The sequence below is a fragment of the Mesocricetus auratus genome, unplaced genomic scaffold, assembly GCF_017639785.1.
Source record: "Mesocricetus auratus isolate SY011 unplaced genomic scaffold, BCM_Maur_2.0 Super-Scaffold_100043, whole genome shotgun sequence".
Classification (NCBI taxonomy): Eukaryota; Metazoa; Chordata; class Mammalia; order Rodentia; family Cricetidae; genus Mesocricetus; species Mesocricetus auratus.
In genome coordinates this window covers 928,688-947,045 of record NW_024429220.1, presented here as the reverse complement: position 1 = coordinate 947,045, position 18,358 = coordinate 928,688, and the positions used below count along the sequence as shown (strand labels likewise).

Below are 18,358 nucleotides of genomic sequence, written 5' to 3'. Positions count from 1 at the left end.
TGCAGAAGAAAATATAATTTATTAGATTGTTGAAACAGAGGGTTGAAAATTCAACATTTGGAGTAATATGTTTATTTATTATTACAAAAGTAAAGCTTTTTCTATTAACATTGCTAAAAAAAACTTTTAATTATAATTGTAATTCAGCCCCAACCCCAATTAGTGCCAAATCAATGTTACAGTGTGCTAATGGCATGGTCTTCCTCTTCTGAAACATTCTCATTTTATATTTTTGCTGAAAAACATAACTGCCAGCATAAGGACATTTATAAGTAGAAGCATCACTATTTGCCTTTAGTAACTGTTACAATCTTTGGATTACCTTCTTATAAACTTGATTATTTTCCCCAAAAGAGCTGAGTTTTATTTTGATAACCACTACATTTTTTTGCATGCAAGCAAAGCAAATGGCACTGTTTCTTGATGAGACTGATGCCACATGTTTTCTCCCAGATTTTATTCTGAAATCTAACATGAAGTACAAATGTCACCTATGCTTCCTCCGAAGCTAGAATTGCTAATTCTCAGAGAAATAGCTGCAGAAGCAGGGAAGGCTTCCAGAAGCGTTGTTCTGCTACCCTCAGTCCACTGACTTTGAGCCACAAAGCCTGTTCTGAGTCCACAACAGTGTTTCATGTAGTATGGAAATATTCTTATACTCCCATTGTTTGGAAACAATTCAAACCCTTTCAAAGAAAGGGAATCGTGGTGCCCTAATTCCCATCTTAAAGTCACATTTGATCTTGTCCATATCTTTAGCACATATCTGGTTAGGAAAATGGAGTTAATTTTGGAAAAGCATTTATTGCATATGTTCATGTAACAAGGACTTTTCCATTAATAGTTTATTTACTACGACATTATTATGTTTTGTTGCATTTTGTTTTCCTTAATGAGAGGAAGCACCCTCCCCAAATGATAGAAATATTGGCAAATCAACTTAAAACAGCACTAAAAAGGTGCAACCCGAGAAAGAATGTGATTTCTTCAAAGCCACAAGTTATTTGACACAAAACGCATGAGTGTCACCCGAGTTCTTATGTAATAGGCCAAGCTTCAAAAGCACTAAAATATATATATAAGCAAAAGTGCGATTTCTTAATAAGACTAAATGATTTTTCTAGCATCTTGGGAATTCTTAGACTTCTCATGCTTAAAATTAAACAGTTGGAACACCCTGCCAACTAAACGAAGCTCTACAGATGGCATTTACCCTTTTGCTTCATAACAAAAAAGATATGTTATCATTTTTATGGAAGAGTACCTAAAGAGAACACGACTGTAAATTAATGACAAAAATATTAGACACCCATTTCTCCGGGCTGGAATATGGATCTCTGGATGCTTGCACTGACACCTAAGGTGATAAATGTTCTAGGCCAAATCTTAAATAATAGCTGTCGGGTTCCAGCTACTACGGATGCACTTCTAGTATTACCCTAAAACTCCAGGATTGAGTTCCCTGCCAACAAAGGACAGCAAGTGATTCCCCGCAGTATAAAAGCTGGGAAGGCTACCTTGGGCTTTGTTTTTGTTATGTAAAATGCATTAAAGTGACTCACCCACTTAAGACTACCTACTCTGAGAAGCTCTAACGTACCTTCAAGGACCAAAATAAATGCTTTCCCAAAATGCCAGATAAGCTATTCAGCGCTTTAAAAATATATAGATGTATATATTTATATGTGCCACTGACTCTGATTCCTTTTTGCAGCCCGAGAGAGCAGAGAATGGTTGCACTGCGTTCCCTTCCGCCTTGTGACTATAGCTACCTTTCAACACTCTATTTCCAGAATAGCAACGGGTTCTTTTTTTTTGAAAGTTATTTTAGAAATGTTAAAAATAAGAGAAAATTGCAGGAGACCGTGGCAACAGTCCCTCCCTCAAAGAATAGGGGTTCTATTCATTCTAAGAACAGGAACCGCGTGTCTGTCGGCACTTAGATGTTTCAAATAAAGGGTTGGATAGGTTGCCTGGGTGGCCCTGGTACCTGTGAGCTCTGGGATGGACAGCACGCTCAGCTGCCGGGAGCGAGCTGGCTGGAAACCAGGGACTCTGTCAGGCGCTCCCAGTAATTTGGGATCTAAATGAGTTTGGGCAGCACAGCAATTAGCATCTTAGAAACCAAGTACAGGAGAAGCGCACGTTCCCCGGGCCAGCCTGAAATTAACTCTGTGAAATACCTAACGGAAACACAACTTTTCGTCTGCCCGGCTTTGGTGGGAGCTGGGTACGCCTGCAAAGTTTTTCCCCAAGTCCGGCCACAGGCTTCAGCGTGGAGCATCCTCGGGGACCCGGCAGAGACGCCGCCGACGGCTGCCGGACAGTGCTCGGGACGGCACGGCCGGCCGAGGCTCGCAAGCCCGTTCCGAGCTCATTCCAGCGGCCAGCCAGCGCAGGGCTCGCCCGCTCGCCCTCCCGGCCTCCGCGGCTCCCAGACGCTCTCCCCGTCCCCGCCCCTCCGGGCTGCCCGGCGCCGAACAGGGACCCCCCGGCTCCAGTCCCCGCCTGGGCCCGCCGCCGACTTACGTGACGGCCGAAGGGAAGGGCTCCTCGCACGAGGGGCCGATCAGGCAAGATTGGAAAAGTGTCAGAGTCAAGGCCAGCAGGCAGCCAGCAGCCATCTTCGCGATCGAAGATCAGTGCCCTCCTTGGCGGCCCGGAGGCGGCGGGGCTGCACGCGGGGGGCCGGGGCACCGAGCCGGGGCGCCGACGTCTGCGGGAGGGCGCGCGGGGAGAGGCGGGCAGGGCACGGGCGGGGCCGGGCGGGCTCTCTAACGCGTGCTGGCCGCTCTGTGCCTCGGCTGCCTCGCCTGCGCCGCCATCAAGGGCGCCGGTGGAAACGGAGCTCGGCCAGCCTGCTGCCGGCGCCCGCGCGCTCTGTCTCCCCGCGCTCGCCTCCCTGATTTATCCGCGGTCGCCGAGGCGAGCGAGGGCGGGGGCGGGGCGGGGGCGGAGGGGGCGGCGCGGGGACGCGGCTGCCGCGGGGATGGGGGTGGCCGGAGCCGGGCTCGGGCTGCCTTCCCCGGGCGGGTCGCGGGGAGGCGGCGGCTGGGGGTGGGCAGCGGGAGGGCCGGGCGTCAGAGCCGGGCGGGGACGGGCCGGGCGCAGCCCTCCATACAAGGCAGAGAGGAACTCCCAAAGTCGGCGTCGCCTGCTCCCGCCGTGGGGAGAGCGGAGGCCGAGCCGATCCGGCCCCGATGGGCTCCCCGGGGGACCACTGGCTGCCCGCGGGCGTCCACCGGCGCGCAGGCTCTTGCTGAGCACTTGGCTCGCCCCCTCCCGGGTTATTTTTTTATTTTTCTGCACAGTCTGGCAGGGGCCCCCAAGCCTTTCTCCCAGGCGTAGAATCTACTGCCTGCCTAGGAGTCATGAAACGATTTGACAACAAATGTAGGAGGGGTTTGTGGTACGTTTGAAAGCGCCTCTGTCGACTCTACCAGGTGGCACTGTTTGTCATGGTGCGCCAGATGTTAGAGCCTTTGACGGGGTTGGGTGCTAATGATGCCAGCGGCCCTATGCCCAGATACAACTAGACTCGGTTTACCTGGCTGGCGGGGACCGGGCCTCGGGGAGGGCTGGGAATAGATGAAGAACGAACTGTAGCTGTAAGATCTCTTTCCTACTGAGATGTAGGAATGAAGGGTATAGGGATAAATACTCCTTCCTGGGCGGTGACTGTGGCAAGGGGCCTTGGTAACATCCTAGCAAACAACCTTCCAAGCGATTGAAAAACTGCCCGCCCTGATTGCTGCTGGACTGCTGGACCGCGTTCCTGGACGACGTTGTTGCCGGGTGGACTCCCTTTGCTGGGGTGAACACAGAACGGAGGTTAAGGTCAGAAACAGGTAGCACTCTGCAAACATCCGAAACATGGAGGGTGAGCTGGTTTCACCTCCCTCCTGGGGAGAAGCAGTGGCAGGGCTTGCGTGGGTCTTCTAGAAACAACAAAACAAAAAAGGTCTTCAGTTACACCTCCCCTGCCTGTCTCAGGCCGCCTTCGAGAATAGATTTGGTGGGCCGCTGCTGGATAGGCTTCATGAAGCAGCACAAAGTCTTCAGCTCCCTCCAGAAGGTGTGAAAGCACTGTTGACATGAAGTCACGGAATAAAAAATAAAAGACCCTCCCTCTAAGGCGAAAGTCTGTAATGATTCCTATGGATGTAAGACTTTTAATCACCCTTCCCTTCTCCCCAGGGGCCCAAGGGTTTCTGGAAGGATAGACTCATTTGGAATTGATTTTCTAAAGGCAACCTCCCCAAACAAAGAGATGATGATGGTAAGGGTGATTGTTGGCCAGATCACAAACGTGTTTGTGATTTTATGGTGCTTGGCCCAGTGGTTTAGCTTTGCCTTCCCCTCATCTCTTCCTTTTCACGCCTTATTTGTTTTCTTTATGTCCTCTGCCTCTCTCTCCCGCCCTTTGTTTCCTTCTTCCTACTCTGAGTGGCCTCACAAAGGCACCCCAGAGCGACTTAACTTAGTTTGTTTTGTGCTGGGCAGAGAGCTTGGCACCAGAGCTGCAGGAATAGGGATGCAGTGGGATGTAAAAGAATCGAAAGCTACAGTTCTGACGGATATATCACAACTGCAGATACCTTCTCTTCCCAAAACTAGACACCCAAATAGTCAGATCCATCATTCTTTTCAATTCTCAATGAGTCACAGGCTGATGTTCTCCAGCATGAGGATTAGAGCAAGATAATTAGATGCTCATTATTGTCTACATAATGTGTTGGTATCATAATGTCCTTTACTAAAATATCATTATAATATAGTCTGTCAATTATTTCATTAATACTCCAGACTTCCTACCATGGTACATGATTTCCAATGTTATATATTTCTTCAGGTCAAAAGGCTTATAGAGTAAAAAGAATGTAATAAAGTTCTTGAGAAAGTAAGTAAGGTTTTATTATTAATTTTGTTGGTCTTTGAGCCAGATCTCAATGTCTTTGGGTATCTGATAAAATACTGTGCTCTGCAGTATCTGAAGCTATGGTAGAAAGAAGTTGCTTCTACAACTCTTACTTTGAAGGGTAGGTGGTTTTCAACTACAAGTCTAAATCATTTTATTCTCTGTAGTGAGGTTTGGTTGCTAATTGTTTTTGTCAACACAAACTTTTAATGAAAATATTCCAAATGAGTTTCTTTAAATATATATGTATACATATATGTATATATGTATGTATGTATATATGTATGTATATATATATGCTAAAGCAAGGCCACTTCTATAACATACTGGATTAATCATATCTTTTCATAGTGTTTTCTCATCTCAATTGCATTGATTTGGGGAAGTTCTATAAAGCCCATAGTATATTCCATTACTTTTAATAATGAAAGTTCCCTAAGTCACCAAAATCTGTCATTCGTGCTAAAATGTTTACACATCAAAGGACTGATGATAAAAATGGTTGCACTATGACCTAAAATCTGAGCAAGACGCCAAAACATCAATGTCTAACATTCATTTAAGCAAAATCTTTTTAATTGGAAAATAAATTAGTGAAGCATTGCAGAATATTTTGTATGTCATCAATTCTGCAAGAGAGTTTAATGCATGGAAAAATATTAACTTTTACTTAGAACAAATACATGATTCATAATCTCTTGAGAGCTCTCAACAGTTATTCTTTATCAAGGAAAGACAAAAGGGCAGAAAGGTCCAGCGGTTCTACCTCCTTAGAAAACCCTTTCAGGAGGCAAGTGGGAAAGAAAGCAGAGCAGAATATCCAGTCCCTGGAGGATGGTCAAGGGATGTGCAGTGAATTTCAAGCTGGAGATAGTCTTCTTGTTAGTGTTTTAAAAATAAAGTGGCACCAAGAAGCCCTAATTTAAAAAGCTGAAAAAAGAAACTATTCTGAATTAAGAAATATGGTCAGATGTTTCCTATAAACATAGATAGATAGATAGATAGATAGATAGATAGATAGATAGGTAGAGCATTCCACTTTTGATGAAAAAAAGCACTTAGCAGTGCTAAACACATTTGCTGCTATGTGTTGTTTGCTTATTCACTTTCATTTGCAAATTTATTCTGGTGTCTATAAAACATCATCAATAGCTTTTTCTTTCTCATTTTTCCCCCAGGGTCACTACATAGCACTGCTCTCGTGGAACTCACTATATATATAGACCAGGCTGGCCTTGAACTCGCAGAGGTCCACCTGTCTGTATGCCTTTTGAGTCTTGGGATTAAAGTCATGCATTACTACACTCCTATATAACAGTAGCTTTTATGTTATTCAGACTCAGAGCTCTGCTAATAATAGCATTTCACATTCAGCTTTTTTGTTCTTGTTTTGTTTTCCCTCTCCCTCCCTTTTCACTTCTGTTGAGCATAATCATACTGGAGGATGTGCAGAAAATAATGGCCCAGAGCACGACTTCCTACTAACATAGGAAAAGAAGCCCTACATTTCTCTAAAGCATCTCCAGTCCACTCACAGAGCTGGAACTGTGCTTTGTGTCATTCTTTCGGGCTGTGAATTAGAGCACAGTGCACAGAAGGCTGTCCTCAGGCCTACCTAGGCAAAGGGAAGTGGGAAATTCAGTTATTTATCCAAACATTCATTAGCAACGGCAATGCAAGGGAAGCAGTTGAATAGATAGATAGTAAATGCCGAAATGGCCAACAATACCAAATGCAAGCATTGTTTCCTGTTTCCTAGATTATATTGACACAGCTTTGTAGCAAAGAAGAAGGCAACATATACCATCTATGGCTATTAACTCTTCTAAGGTTTTGTTTTTAGTCTGCAAACACATAAACTTACCACTACAGTCTAGCATGTTTCTATACAACAAAGGCTATCCTGGAACAGTCAGCTGTTACTTATTATAGTACTACAGAGACTGAAATTAATCTGTCGCAGAGGGGTCCACAGAAGCATGGCAGAATAGGGTGGCCAAGAGTTTACACCTCAGTGGTGAGCATGGAAGAGAAAATGGGAGAGCCACCACTGCACTGTGGTTCCCATGTGTGTTCAATTTAGAGGCTTAAAATGCCTAAGACTGTTAGAACATGTACACAATTATCTGAATGCATTTAGGGAACTCTACTTTTAAAGTCCTATATTCCATTGATAGTGACAATTAAAGGTCATATTACTGTGATTTATCACAGAGGGGAATATGTGAACTTTTGTAGTTGTACATGGATACACCTAAAAACCAATAGACTATTATTATTCAGTGACAGTACTCAGATGTCTAGCGTGATTCAAGAGTAACCTCCAACATTCTGCATAATTTGGAAAAAAAAGAATACTATGATGCCTAAGCAAATAAACAATATTGTTATATGCTATCTGATGTTTTCCTTTTCCTGACCAAATTGCTAATATTTTAAATATCACATATTTTTAAAACTAGACAATGATTCAAAAATTCTGTTCTAAGTAGCTTTGTTGTGCATAGTTGGAATTTACAGACATTGATTTTCTCTTCCTTACACACATGTTAAGTTTTCCACTTGGATGGCCTATTCTTTAACATTGTAATTTTATGTGTCCATAGCTAACAACATGCATTGATTTAGTGAGTGTGTCAACCAGGGTGAAGACAGCCCACAGAAAAGCAGTGGGAATTTCAAGGTGAGTCCACTCACTACCTGGATGTTGCTGTGAACCTTCCTGCTACAGAGATTAACATATCTTTTGCCAAGATGTTATTTGTTTTACAGATTGTATTTTATGCTGTTAGGATACTTGTAAATTAATTTTTAGGTATTTTAAAGCATTCAGATACATAACAAAGTATTTAATAAATAACTTCGAAAGAAGATTTTTGTATTCATCATCATACTCTAATAACATTTACTAATTTAAATGTAACTAATAATGTTTGTAACTACATCAATCCATATAGGATTAGCAGTCAATGTTTCTAAAAAGAGCAAACACATTTTGGTTGGAAGAGCTGTGTATATATTTAATCACCTGTACGTCTTTCTCTAGAAGTATCTGAAAATTGCTTTTCTTTCAAACCTGGTGCCTTTGAAAAGAATATCAGAGTACTTCGGTGTTTCTTGCAGACTGTGTTGAATATATATTTCCTTTAAACTTCCCATTTCGTTTTTAGTCATCAAAATATATCAAACATTTCCCTTTCAACAACAACAACAAAGTACTTGTCAAAGAGTCACCAAAAACCTAGTCACAGCACTTTGTCCCCCCCCCAGTTCATCTATAACAAATACCCATGGCTCATCCGTGTTCAGGAAGAGAATCGACCTCTGTCAATTTGCCTTTTCATCCCCCAGTTAACCAGCCAGTCCACAGTCAGTCCACCCCGCCCATTCTCCACCCCCTCTTTTGATCGGTTTCATTCCCAACAGGCAAGTGTTGAATTGAACACATCACCAAAGGCATACAAACATACACACACGCACACACACACACACACACACACACACACACACACACACTCTCTCTCTCTCTCTCTCTCTCTCTCTCTCTCTCACCAGGATACAGGAGGTAGAAAAAATTAGGGAAGGTGACACTACATGATCCAGAGAGGAGAAACTGAAAACGTGGAGGAACAAAATAAAGGAAAGGATGTTGGTTTACACAATGAAGAAAAACAATGCCAAGAAGAAAGGGTCCAAGAGACAGCAGCAAACGCGAAGGCCGTAGCTACATAAATAAATCAGGACCATGAGATGTGAGTGTCTCTACAACTTGGCATTTTAGAATGCTGCACGAATGGATCTGTAAGTGATCTGGAACCAGTGACACTGGCTTTTTTGTCTTGCCATAATGATTTTGAGGACCATTCACATCATTTCCTATATCAACAGTTTTATGCCTTTTGGGGCTAAGTGATAATTCATGATAGGAGTATACAAATTGAATATTCACCAGCTAAAGAACAGGTAGGGCGTATCTAGTTGTGAAGTTGTAACATAAAGCTACTACAAAAATCGGTGCACTGTTTTCAAAAATAAACATAAATGAGATGAAAAAAGTAGGACAACTCAATTTTTCTAAACAAATATTCAATCAAATTTTATTTCTAAAAAATACATAATCATTGCTATTGTACAATTTAAGAGAAAATATGAATAACTAAAGACTTCTAAGGTTTTCAAAAATGTTATGTTAATATTTAGTTCATTTTTACATGAAAAAATAAATAACATTCAAATCTTTAAATAGGAGTACAGTAGTACAAGTGTAAATTCTCTGTGCTTTTGATAAGCCACAAATATAATCTTTCAACACATATAACAGGTAAAACATATAAGCTATTTCAAATAGGATATTGTGCACAGTGATTTTTTTATAGGAAATTCGTCACGAACCTGGCTAACCTACATTCCTTTCATTTGCCATCTCCTAGGCCACCCTTTCTTTCCTAAAGCGTGACCCAGGAACATGAAAAACAATGAAGAGGTAGGTTTCCATGGGACTAGGAGGAAAGGGTGTCAGGAGCTGGGCTACTTCTTACATGGAAAGTTCCATCTTGACAGTGTTCAGGAGTCTTACGCTACGTGTCCTCCGTCTCATGTACCCTCCCATGCCTTACATGAGGAAATTGAATTCATTCAAACCTCTCTTCCTTGAATATTCAAATTGTTGGTTCTCGCAATTATTGGAAGCACGGTTCTAATTGTAGAAAAGCAGGCTCACCACGCAGGTGCATTACAAACAGCACAGGTCTGTCTAATCACATACAATATGGTAGCCAGGGGGTGGTGATGCACACCTTTAATCCCAGCACTTGGGAGGCTGAGGCAGGTGGATCTCTGAGTTGGAGGCCATCCTGGTCTACACATTGAGTTCCAGGACAGAGAACTGCCTAAAGAAACTTTTTTGTTTTTGTTTTTTGTTTTTCAATACAGGGTTTCTCTGTATTGTTTTGGAGGCTGTCCTGGAACTCACTCAGTAGACCAGGCTGACCTGGAACTCACAGAGATCTGCCTGCCTCTGCCTTCCAAGTGCTGGGATTAAAGGCATGTGCCACCAACACCCAGCTTGAGAAGATTTGTCTGTGTAACCCAGGCAGACTTGACATGGAATTCACTAGAGAGTCCATGCTGACCATGATCTTGGTTTGTGATCCTCCTGTCTCTACCTCCCAAGCGCTGAGATTAGAAGTCTGCATAATTGGTTTCTATACCCATTTAGCTCTGGCATTTATAAAAGAACAGAGCTGGGGTTGGAAGTCAAGCACTTTTCTTCTAGTAACCTGGGTCTTAACCATTATGCCCTGTGATTTTTTGCTCAACCAAGGTAAAATGGAAACAAATGGTGAGAGGATTGAAAGATACACCAAGATTTTTAAAAAATGCATCTATAGCTCAAGGCAAAAGTGAAGAGTGTTGACTACCAACAGACAAATTATGCACTCACCCACATTTGTATGGATTTAAATATTGAAATCTATTTATGATAAGCAGCCAGAAATAATACTGACCTATCATCTGTAAAAACAATGAATTGATTTGTAGTGTGAATTTGAGGAATCTCTTTTGTTGATGTTTGTTGTTTTAGTTTGTCAAGACAGGGTTTCTCTGTAACTTTAAGGCTGTCTGGGAGCTCACTTTGTAGACCAGGCTGGCCTCAAACTCACAGAGTTCTGCTTGCCTCTGATACACAAGGGATGGGGTTAAAGTCGTGTAGCTGAACTGTCTGGTATATGTATTTGAGTAATCTTAAGGTGCACGTATGCTCTAAGAAATTACCATGATTTTATCAATCATTTCAAATATGTACATTTTAATATATTTTGAAATACAAATATGCTAAAAGGCCACTTATCAACAATGTTGGAGATGATTAATGTATAACATTTTATATTATATAGAAAATATTATCTAAAAATAAGTAAACTATTTCCTGGCTAAATTTATGTGGGAGAATTTAAGTGAAAAAATTATTAGAAATACAGCATTTTTTCTCACTTTATTTTGTTTTATTAATGTATGTTATAGGAAATTATGATTTACCCATTAAATATATTCCAAATAGTTTTAAAGTACAGAAATGATTTATATATTGTTTTATGAAAACATCGCCAGCTACAGTGGTAGCTATAGCAAGAGCTTTAAAGGTTCAAGATGAGCATGAATAACATAATGTAACCTATCTTTCAAAAACAACCATAGCATGTTTAAACTAGAATAGTATCTGATATTTGATGAGTATTTAATGACTTGACATTTAAGTTGTGCTAATTCCTAATGACAAGGATATTTCCATGTATAGATTGTTGTTCCCTTTCTACCACATGGTCCACTTTAAGCAACTAATTACTATTTTTAAAAATTCTACTTAAAATTTGCAAAAAAATAATAATCATTTGGGTTCTATGTTATAGACTTCTATGGAAACAATCAAATTATAACTTAGGTTGGCAGAAAGACCTAATTTTTAATTTGTATCCTCTATGTATGTGCATGGGGTTTATGCTCTACTGTCTTCTTTTTACTTGAATGAGAGTGGTATTTATGATACTGAAGTACATGAGGCTGTAAATGGCATTTGTATTCATTTGATACATCAACTCTGCTTCACCATTTTATCACTAGCCAGAGATATTTATTGCTTCATGTACTATTTTTCCATGAAGAGCAATACCTCAGTAGGACACTATCATACTACTGATTATGTTCCCCTTTCAGAGAAGATGAGAAAGGAGCAACACTTCATAGAAATAAACCAGTCTCACCTTGACTAAGTAAGAAATTGGGGGGAATAAATGAATTAGAGTACTGAAAAAAGATCAGACAAGTGAAATCTGTAAATTTATTTTACCTCATGTTTTTTAGTAGACCCACAAATGTGCAAATTCATAAAGGACCTGTTACTTCGTTTCTCAACGAAATATTAACACAACTAGCTGACTTTGCTATTTTGTCTTAAGAGAGTTTAAATAAAAAAATTGGCAAGATTGTGCCAATCTGTAATCCCAGTACTTGAGAGACTAGGGCAAAAAGATTGCAAATTTGAAGCTTGTCTGGGATATATAGAGAAACTTTGTCAAAGTAATAACAAAAAAGTACATGAATGTTCATAAAAGCAATATAATAACAGAAAGAAGGCAAATTAAATATCTAACAACTGAAGAATATATAAATATAATGCGGTATATCTATTCAATAGAATATTATTTGGCAACAAAAATGAATTAAGCTATGATGGTGAGGGTGAAGAAAAGATGCCCTCTCCCACACTTGCCCCTACCACGTGTGTAGAAGAGTCTACCTTTTGTCTATTATGTGAACTATATTAAAACTTCAATATAGTTCTTACGAAGGAAAGAGCATAGATAGGTAAATAGGTATTTTATGAGAATTATCTGAAAGAAAAGGTAGTGAAATTTGATGTTGTATCAGTTTAATATTTAATATTTACTATACTTTGTACCTCCTAAGTGCCAAGATGTATTCCCAAAGCGGGCAGTCTGGACATGAGGTCTTGCCTCATTCTCCTTCTAAGAAGTTTCATAGGATGTAGACACCACTAAGAAGTGAGATCATACGCACCCAAAAAGGCCTGTCAGGGCACCAGCTCACGGCCTCCAAGCATTGATTTTATACTTTAGTAGGTTTGGAAGAACCGAAGACTTTGCATGTCTAATACATTTATAAGTGAGAATGAGGAACTATGATTTTAATGATGACTTGTGTCTCTATGATATTCATAATGAAGTAGAGTAGAAAGGGGGAAATATAAAATGGAAAGAGATAATGAATGTTCACTCACCAGTCAATAAAGTAATTTAAAACAAAGCTTTTAACAAAGCAGATTATCTTGGTTCATGGAGAAAATGGGACTACAGTGAGTGGGCTTTGTTCTCTGGTGCAGTTCTATCCTGGCAGATTTATGGTTCTACTTCAAGTGTCAAGGTCAAAGTAGCTCCAGCAACATAAGAATCCAAGTTGGAAGCCTTCCTCAGTGTTAAAGAGTGTGTGTAGAAAGGCATAGTGCTTCCTAAAACTTCAGTTACCTATCCCTCAAGGCCCTCCTCCTACCTCTTGCATTCAAACTCTTCCACTAGGCAGATAAAGTCCGTTCTTAGTAAGGTGATCTACACAGTGTCAACTCTCTCACAGCAAGCATCAATTTGCTGTTACCAAGCAGTGATCAGTTGTATCCCATGAGCTTACAAACACTGTGGAAGGAGAGATCTCCAGACCCATCTGAAAAGTTATCTTGGTTTTGGTAGGAAAATTGGCATGAATTTGTTTCACTGCAAATAGTTCTGTTTGAAGTGGAATGATTCAGACTTGTTACAGACTCCACCAGGAAAACAATAGAGCAGTAACCAATAAGAAATGTTTGCTTAACTACCATAAGCAAGTCTAAGATGATTCCCATATCTACCTTCTGTGGCGTGAAATACAAATTGTATTCATTCTCCTGGTTCCTAGTAAGACTGAGGTTCACACTGGTAATAAAAACTTCTCTGAAAGGAACAACAACAACAAAAATAAACAAAAAATTCTTTCTTCTGGTTGAAAATAGGAATCAGCCGAGTGCCTCAGCAGAAAGCAATGAGCACACCAGAGAAAATGTGGCCATGGAAGAAAAGAAATTCAATAAAGAATTGTAACCCATCCTTCTTCCTACTTACATTTCTCAAGTTTTTCAAGAGAATCTTATTATCTAAGGGTAGAGGCATCTAGACTTTGTGTCTATTGTGTCAAATAATATGACAGTGGCACCAGTTTAGCCAAGACTGAAACTCAAGACTGGGCTAAATACAATGAAGGAATTTTGACTAAAATATTTTTAATATATTGGTTTTGGCAAATCATTCCAAAGCCAAATACACACACACACACACACACACACACACACACACACACACACACACCACACGGGGCAAACAGGCACACTCTCATAAGAAACAAGAGATAATTCAGATTATATGAGCTGGAAACCAATCAATCAGTTTGACGCATATGAGACATTATTAAACTATCTTAATATTAAGGAAATTGAGTCCCTGAAATTATATATCTGCTCTAGCATTATTAAGGAAGCTAAATACATTGGTCTGGTCATGAGATCTTGATATTTTCAAGTGTTATCACCTACAGATTTTGGTTCTACCCATACCACTTTTACATATAACTCTCCCAATGAGTAGTTTACATGTGCATTTCTCTATTCAGAACAAAAGTCCAGCCTTAAAAGTCCACTTGACCTGATTATATTCATATGACACATAATAGAACCAACTCTCTGAAAAATAATTGCTGACCGGAAAGCAGGCTAAGTTGATGAAACAGTGCATTTTATGTACTCTGTACTTTTGAAGGAATATTCAACAACCAACAAGATAGTCATCTATGTCCCTTAGGAGATTTTGGTCTCCTAAGGCTATGTGCCCATACTATGTTTTCCTGCTTTGGGTACTTTAGTATGGGAAACATAAAATACTCTGAAGGGTTTTTAAATGCTTTGTAAGAGTGGGCTAGGGAGATGCCTTATCAGTGAAGTGATGAGAACCTGAGTTTCATCCCCAGAAACCAAGAAGAAAAGTCAGACTTGGTGACACAGGCTCTTTGTGGATCTCTGGGGAAGTGGAGAACGGAGGATCCTGCCAGCCTAGTGTAGTAAACAAGTTCCAAGCCAAGTGAGACCTTGTCTCAAAAACAAGATAGGTAAGATCTGAACTTTATGTCTAGCCTACACACACACACACACACACACACACACACACACACACACACACACACACGCACTCCATACACAAAAACACACAGACAAATTTTTCATAAAATTTCAAATTTCTTTTGAAGATATAGATAAATATATATTGGGTTTACACTGATTGTTGTGATAGGTCAAAACCCTTCAATATTTAGCTTAGCAGGAAAGAAAACATTCAGCTGACTACCTAGATGCCAAGTGACACATCCAAGGAACCCACTTATTCTTTCCTATTGTGTCTATATTGTCTTATTCTTATATTGACTTATTCTTTCCTATTGTGTCTATATTGTCTTATTCTTATATTGACTTATTCTTTCCTATTGTGTCTATATTATCTTATTCTTATATTGACTTATTCTTTCCTATTGTGTCTATATTGTCTTAATCTTATATTTATTCTTTCATATTGTGTCTTTATTGTTTTATTCTTATATTGACTTATTCTTTCATATTGTGTCTTTATTGTCTTATTCTTATATTGATTTATTCTTTCCTATTGTGTCTTTATTGTCTTATTCTTATATTGACTCATTCTTTCACATTGTGTCTATATTGTCTTGGGTTCTGGAGTCCTTTGCTTTCAAAGACAAAGAGAAAAGGAGGTAAGGAGGTATGGAAGCATTAACCACTGCCATTTTGTGTTTTGCAGACACAACCTAATGTGTGGCCGATGATGGCCTCCAATTCCCCCAAGGAGACCAGGTTGCCCTCAAATCCCTAAAATTCTCTTGCCTCCTCCCTTGATCGCTGGAATTACAGCAATAAGCTATCATTTCTGCCTGTACTTCTTAAAGACATGAAATATCTACCCTTATTCCCTTAGAGTAGGTAATTGTTCTCACACAGTGTGCCTTGACCAATGAGGTGCTTGGCTTGCCAGTAACTTTCCATAAATGCCATGGAAGCCAGGGCAAACAGTTTGGAGGCAACTCCAGTGTCTGCCACAGACTATTCCCCTGTCAAGTTCCTATGTTTCATTTTTTCTCTCACAGACAACGTTGTTCTTCTTTGCTAATCTCTCACCCCTTCCCTTCATCCAGTTTCCTGTAAAGGATCTTTCAGGTTTCCCCTAATTCCTGGGTCTCCCCCACCATGAACCCACTATAAGAATTGAGCTGTGTGAAAGATGTAACTATATTATAATGCCAAAAAAATGAAAGAAATACTTTTAATAAAGATTGAACAATGGAAAGATTTCAGCAAAAGTCCTTATATGCAAAAAGGAAAACAGTGTAAACACAACCATTGTTCTTCCTCAAGAGAAACAGAGCCTTCCTGAGCAGACAGAATGAAGAATACTGACCCTGGACAAATTCAGAAAGTGCCTGGGTTCTGTTGAAAACCAACTTCCCAGTCTAGTATATTTTTATGGCTATTGGTTCCAAGTTATGAATGCCTCCATATGTCACCCTTAAAAATTGCTTCTAAAGTGAGTAGTGGGCAACAGAAAAGCACCCCATACCTAAGATTTAAGTCCTGATCAGGGCACCTCTCCATATGTCCTAAGCCATATCAATCTGGAAATAACATTGAAGAGGGAATGAAAGTTGATATCAGGCCTTAAGGTAGAGAAAGGATGATCTGAACAGGTTCAATGTAACTAACTAGCAGCATCTTTGTGAATGACAAAAGAAACAAAGTCATTTTCAGATTGACACAGTGGAAAAAGATTGGACTGCCCTTTGCTGCCTTTTAAGATTAGAAGAACCCCAAAGAGGCCACAGGTTAAGGAAAAAGTCTTCTCCAGATGCTGGCAAATGTAAAGAAACACTGTCTCCCAAAGTCTCCAGGGGAGTATAACCTGGATGACAATTTTATTTCAGATTGCTGAAACCTATTTTGGATGCCTGGCCTCCAACATTATATTCTGACAATTGTGTGTGTGTGTGTGTGTGTGTGTGTGTGTGTGTGTGTGTTTATGAACAAATTTTTGGTCAATTTGTGACAGCATTACTACAGAGGTAAAGTGTTGCCTATGGGAATTACAAAGACTTTGGACATTAGCACCTACTATGGAAAATTTGAAGGCACAGTTGCTTTTTCTGTCCAGGCCCTTGTTTGTTTGAGTCTTAAAAACAGAATTCCCCTAACATTTAGTGAATTCTGATTGAATTTCTTCCACCAAGTTCTACCCACCATGGTCAAAATTCTGTTGGTGACAGTTTGACTAATTTTCATACTATCTAACACAAGTTCCTGTCTTCCTAGTTTAATGTATTTTTTTTTTTACTTTTTGCTGTGGTAGCCATTGAACTAATACTACATGCTTTAGATTTTTGTCCTTGTAGCAAGGAATCAACTTCTGTGTTAGTTGGCAATGTTAATTGTTGTAATAAACACTCCTGCATGTCTCCAGTGGCTCATCAAAATGAGGATTTATTTCTCACTTTCTTAACTGTGCTATCTTGGGACTTCACCCAGATGTTCTCAGGAAAACAAATTCCATCCATCTCATGTCTTCCAGCTCCCAAAATTTCAGAATGGCCTGCAGAGGGGGATGGAGAGGAGGCATGCCATCTTATAAAATAATTTCATGTAAATGCAGCTAACAGGGTCACTGGTTGCATTGCACTGGAAGAGCAAACCTTGTCATCCTGTCTAGGTGATGGACTTTTCACAGTCAGTGCAGTTCTATAAAGAAGAGGGACACATGTTGCAGAACACTTAGCTGTCTTTGCCACTAATATGTATTCATCACATGGGCCACAGAGGACCTTTAAATCTTTCTTCCAAAAACTTCATTCTTTAGATCTATGCTGTAAGCCAGGATAAAGAAGTTTCTGCCTTAAAGAGAAGTGAATGAATTAGTGAGAGCAAAAATTTGGGTCAAGGGTCTATAAAGACTGTACACACACACATACACACACACACACACACACACACACACACACACACACTTATACACATATGCACAAAGCACAATTTAGGTCAGGTACAAAAAGGGATAGGTGACTAAGATTAATGTTAGGAACAAATATATGTCATCTGCCAAGATCTATAATAGGGAAAGAACACACACTGCATAATACAAGGTGAAAGAAAGGGAGTCAGAGGAGGGGGGATAGAGGGAGAAAGGGAAAGAGGGAGGGAGGGAGAGAGGGTAGGAGAAGAAGGGAGATTTTAATTAGAAAAGAGGTTAGAGATTTATATGTGATGTGGCAGGTCTGAAATACACAATTTTCAATAGTTTCACTGTGATGAAATTATAAGTATTGAAAAGTTTAACCTTCTGGAAAATAAGATTTATATTTTCTTGTTCTTTATTTCCTTTCTGCCTGTCTCCCTTCCTTTCTTTCTGTTCTTGCAAGGGACAGTGTGTTGGTTAGTTTTGTGTGGACTTGACTCAAGCTAGAGTCATCTGAGAGGAAGGAACTTCAATTAAGAAAATTCCATCATAAGGTCAGGCTGTGCACAACCCTGTAGGGCATTTTATTAAGTAGCGATTGATGGAGGGGGAGTTCACCCCATGGTGGGTTGTTCCATCCTTGAGCTGGTGGTTATAGGTTACATAAGAAAGTAGGCTGAGCAAGCCATGGGGAGCGAACCAGTAAGCAGCTCTCCTCCATGACCTCTATGTAAGCTCCTGCCTCCATATTCCTGCCCTGCTTGAGTTCCTGCCTTGACTTCCTTCAGTCACGAACAGTGCTGTGAAAGTATAAGGTGACCAAACCCTTTCCTCCCCA

At 40.3% G+C, this 18,358-nt stretch overlaps 1 protein-coding gene and 1 long non-coding RNA gene across 7 annotated transcripts in view; one reads left to right on the top strand and one right to left on the bottom strand.

Annotated features, from left to right (window-relative positions):
- Cacna2d1 (calcium voltage-gated channel auxiliary subunit alpha2delta 1) overlaps positions 1-2,931 on the bottom strand; it is a 410,041-nt gene extending 407,110 nt beyond the window's left edge. For 4 of the 6 annotated variants that reach the window (XM_040735177.1, XM_040735179.1, XM_040735180.1 and 1 more), the window contains exon 1: positions 2,530-2,931. In XM_040735177.1, coding sequence (XP_040591111.1) covers positions 2,530-2,624 — 95 coding nt within the window. In that variant the 5' untranslated portion in view covers positions 2,625-2,931. The remainder of the gene's footprint in view (positions 1-2,529) is intronic. The other 2 variants (XM_040735178.1, XM_040735181.1) reach the window with 1 other exon arrangement.
- Positions 2,932-3,065: 134 nt separating this feature from the next.
- On the top strand, positions 3,066-13,570 carry LOC121135849. The gene is made up of 4 exons (XR_005872970.1): positions 3,066-7,601; positions 8,474-8,670; positions 9,349-9,401; positions 13,479-13,570. It is a non-coding gene; the product is annotated as an uncharacterized LOC121135849 (long non-coding RNA).
- Positions 13,571-18,358: the final 4,788 nt, after the last annotated feature.